This window comes from Zea mays, chromosome 1 (genome assembly GCF_902167145.1).
Source record: "Zea mays cultivar B73 chromosome 1, Zm-B73-REFERENCE-NAM-5.0, whole genome shotgun sequence".
Classification (NCBI taxonomy): Eukaryota; Viridiplantae; Streptophyta; class Magnoliopsida; order Poales; family Poaceae; genus Zea; species Zea mays.
The window spans coordinates 41864677-41868960 of NC_050096.1; the positions used below are offsets into that span (position 1 = coordinate 41864677).

A 4284-nucleotide genomic window follows, 5' to 3' on the forward strand; every position below is an offset into this window, starting at 1 on the left:
TTCCTCAAAATGAAAGGAAACAAACGGGGCCTTATGAGATTTCTTCTCACAAATCAGATATACCTCCAAGCAAAATCATTTTAAACATAACAGACCACATAAACAGTTGGTGGTGATACTCACATAAAGCCATCCATGACATCAAGTTGCAATGCGTACACGAGGACGCAAAGCACTGTACAAATTCAGCAAGTACCTAGCGTACCAATGCCTGATCTCTCAACTTTGTATCCCAAGAGGCAAAAAATATGTTCACATGAGCAGCAAGACACATTTAATTGAACAAACATCATATATGTAGTGTATTGAATAAATATTCCACCTAAGTCATGAGCCTGAAAGTTCTAAAGGCTTACTGATCTTTGAAAGAACACAAGAGCAACTAGCAACTAAATGCAGCCAATCAATAGTTTCAAGTCCTCATAGCATACATTTATTCAATATTTACCCTATTCTGCTTTCTGTGGAAATCACCTATGTGTTTATCCAAGCCGAATAGTAGTAACAACAGTTAATCACTGGAATGTGTTCAGGGTTGCCGGAAAACAGTGTTTCATCTACTGTGATGTTTGATTTGTTTACCTTTATGACTTTTGTTCCGACAAATCAGATATACTTCCAAAGTTCCAAGCAAAATCACTCACCATAAATACATTTTTTTGGTGGTGGTGATGGTACATGATACTAAACACATAAAGTCACCCATGACAGTGGCGGTGGATTCAGGCTCCGGGTCATGGCCCGGGGCCTGGTCCATCTAACTAGAATAGGCCCATATCTTTTATGGATCCGTTTTCTCAACTTTTTTCCCCTGGCACCCAACATCCTCTGTTAGCCCCCACCGCACTCGCCTCCCGAAATCGGCCGCCACGGCGCTGCACGCCACATCACATCCTCCTGCCCCGGCCCACCTCCCTACAGCAGCTGCAGCTCCCTCCGGCCTCCGGTGGTCTGGCACGCCGTCTCCTCGCCCAGATCCGACCGCGGTCCGCCCCTCCGGCCTCGCCCAGCTCCAGAGCTCCCTCCTACTCGCGGGCACGCGGCCTCGCCCTGGCGGCCAGGCCCTGGGCCGCCGTCTCCGTCATCCGACCTGAGGGAGTGAGGGGTGAGCGCGTTGGCACCCTGCTGCCGCCACCGCCATCCCCCAGTCCCCACCGGCAATCCTCACTTTGCACCGTCCCTGCTTTCCCAGACCCCAGCAGTTGTGCCGTCCGCCGCCAACAGCGGCAGCCAGCCAGCCAACGTCTCGGCAGGCAGAGGATGCACATAGGTTGACCATGGGTTTGTGGCCCTAGCCGACAGGGCACCAGGCAGGCAAGCAGCACTCTACGGCAACATCACTGTTCCTCTGCGGCACTGTTTTACTGCTTTGCATTTCAGGTGAGTGGTGCCCTCCAATTTCTAAATTTCAATTAATTATTTGCTTAGTTTAGCCTAAAACTACTCTAGGGTATATGTTGAATTGTGTATGTGATTTAGTAACTGTGTTAGCTTAGCCTGATCATTTATGCAAGATTCAAAGTCATATGTTAAATTCAAGGTATTATGAGACCTTTTAAATATATAAGCATGCTTTTGTTCGTTTTGTACACATATACGGAATCACCTAGATAATTTTATAGATGTGTTATCAAATTGTGTACTAAATAAAAACTTACTTAACAATGTTTCTAAAACCATTTATTAACATCACTATCTATAGCAACAATAGTGTAAGTTGACCCGGGCTTGACTAAATCCTGGACCCACGACTGCATGACAGCATGTTGCAATGTGTAAATAAGAGGGTGCAGAGTACTGAAGAGAAAGGCAGAAAGTACCTACTATACTACCATACCGATTCCTGATCTCTCAGCTTTGTATATGATCGTATGATCAGCAAGAGAAAGAAGACCCATTTAACACAACAGACAACATATATGTAGAGTAAGTATTGAATAAAGAATATATTTAAAACCCCAAGAGGTAACGTGTACCTGTGGTAACAGAAGCAAAGTATAGATGTGATTGATTTCTCAACAGAATACAATAGACAGCTTAAACAGCTATAAGCGAGAAAAGGACAACAGATCTTTATTTGTTTTTGTCACACAGATTGATGCACTGCGGCACTGCTTCTTCCACCAAGCACACTGCAAGCTCTAGAAAGCCATTACCTAGCAGGCGTGGTTGGGCCATTGACGACATTCCTGCGCACTACCCTGGGCCCTCCGCTGCTACCGTTCTCCTTGGAGCGATTGGCATTGCCACCGTCGTCAGTGTCCACGACCAAATCCCGAAGACCCATGCTCAATTCCTTCTCTCTCATCTCCTTCTCCTTCTTCTTGGCCCTGGCTGTGGCAGCAGCGAGCGGCTCGAAGTGGTTGCCATAAATGTACTCTGCGGAGTATCCTTCCTCGTCGTCGAACAGCATGACGTGGCCATGCCATTCCCAGATGCGATACTCCCCGCTGGCATCGTCGTGGAAACCGACGCAGAGGTGGTGGTCGCCGACAGCCACGGACTGGCCCGAATTGGGCTTGAGCTTGTCCTCGGCCTCCCCGGCCAGCACCATCCGCACAATCTCCTTCTCCAGCTTCGCCTCCTCCCTCGCCAGCATCCGCCGCCGCCTCGCCTCCCCGGAGCCCTCCCCGCCAGCGAGCCCACCATCCTCATCCTCCACGTCTTCGTCATCATCCGACGCCCCTGCAGCGGCGGATAGCGCGGCGAACTCGTTGAGGAGGAAGTCGTCAAGGTCCTGGGTGAGGAATGAGTTGGTGTCGAGGAAGGGCGGGCGGAGCTGGACGCGGGTCATGAGGTTCTGGAGGAAGAGGGCGTCCACCGGCGAAGCGGAGGTGGCGTGGCTATTTCCCGCCGCAGCGGCGGTTGCTGCGGAGGTGTCGTGGCCATTGCCCGCCGCAGCGGCGGTTGCTGCGGAGGTGGGGTGCCGGGCAGGAGGAGGCGGCGGCGAAGCCATGGGCGCCGTGGTAGGGTTTTGGGTTTGGGGGTTGCGTTGCCTGTGGTTGTGGTCGTGTGGAAGCAGGGCTGCAGGTTGGGGACTTGGGGATTGGGGAATGACCACGCCAACTCGGGGGTGGACGGCGATGAGATATTTTTATCTTTGGAATGTTTGAACATGGGCCTCTTTTGTGGGCTAGGCTTTAGATGCTTTGAACTTTTGGTAAGCATGTAGTAGTTAGAGCAACTCCAATAGTTATCTAAACAACTCTCTAAATCTTAAATCTAAGAAGTGAACAGAAAAATGTTTCTACAATGGTTATCTAAATAGACTTGCTAAATTTACTTAGTTGCTATTCAACTCTATTTACTCTCCACATTTAGCAACTTGGTAGAAACTCCCTAAATGCAGTTGACATATTATTTTTCTATTTTCCACACAGTGAGGTAGCCAGGTATATCACGCTCTTTTTTCACTTTCTAGCATAATGATGTAGCTAGGTCAAACATGTATGCACACAAGTTTTTCCTTCACCGTCGAACCCAACTTTCTCATAGGTTGCGCCACCGGACCACCACTCCTCCATAGTTCATATCGACCGGCCTTTTCTCTTCTGCCATCACATCCTCTGGTCTCAACCTTATTGTCAGGCAGATCTCATATATAGGGGCAGTGCGGCTAAAGCTAGATTCAAAATCGAACTACTTCCTAAATATGATCAACTATTGGAGACTAAGTTATTTTTTACTTCCAATAGCTATTTAGCACCTTGCTAAACATGATTTTAGCAAGCTATTTTTTAGAGAACTATTGGAGTTGCTCTTAGTGGCCTATTTTTTTTCAAAGCAAGAGAAACCGAAGCCCAGAACTAACAACACTTGTACCTCTGGACTTAGAGCTTATTCAGTCACATGAAAATATTGCAATCTAAGGGCTAGTTTGGTAACCTCAATTTCCCATGAGATTTCTATTTTCTTATGGGAAAATGAACTAATTTCCCTTGGGAAAATAGAAATCCCTTGGGAAATTAGGGTTCCCAAACTAGCCCTAAATGGTGAACGAGAATATAGATCTATAAATAATAGTTTGGATTTTATAATTTAGGTTGTCTAGATCTCTTGAACACAAGAGCTAGATTGTTGTTGGTTAGGTTTGAGGGAGATCATGAACCTATTAACCTAGCTATTGTACAATTATATTCTTTGGTAGTTTTAAATATTTGTTTTTTCTTTGGAATGTTTGAACATGGGCATCTTTCATGGGTTGGGTTTGAGATGCTTTAGACTTTTGGTAAGCATGAAGTAGTCAATGGCCCATTTTCTTTGAAGCAAAAGAACCTACAGTCC

At 46.9% G+C, this 4284-nt stretch overlaps 1 protein-coding gene across 1 annotated transcript; it reads right to left on the reverse strand.

Moving 5' to 3' along the window:
• Window positions 1-1983: 1983 nt before the first annotated feature.
• Window positions 1984-3037, reverse strand: LOC100278585 (uncharacterized). The gene has a single exon (NM_001151816.1). It carries the CDS (start codon window positions 2954-2956, stop codon window positions 2153-2155), a length of 804 nt encoding a protein of 267 aa, NP_001145288.1. The 5' UTR covers window positions 2957-3037; the 3' UTR covers window positions 1984-2152.
• Between the last annotated feature and the right edge of the window lie 1247 nt (window positions 3038-4284).

Coding starts and splice junctions, on each gene's coding strand:
- LOC100278585 (NM_001151816.1), bottom strand. CDS start 2,956: ATGGCTTCGCCGCCGCCTCCTCCTGCCCGGCACCCCACCTCCGCAGCA.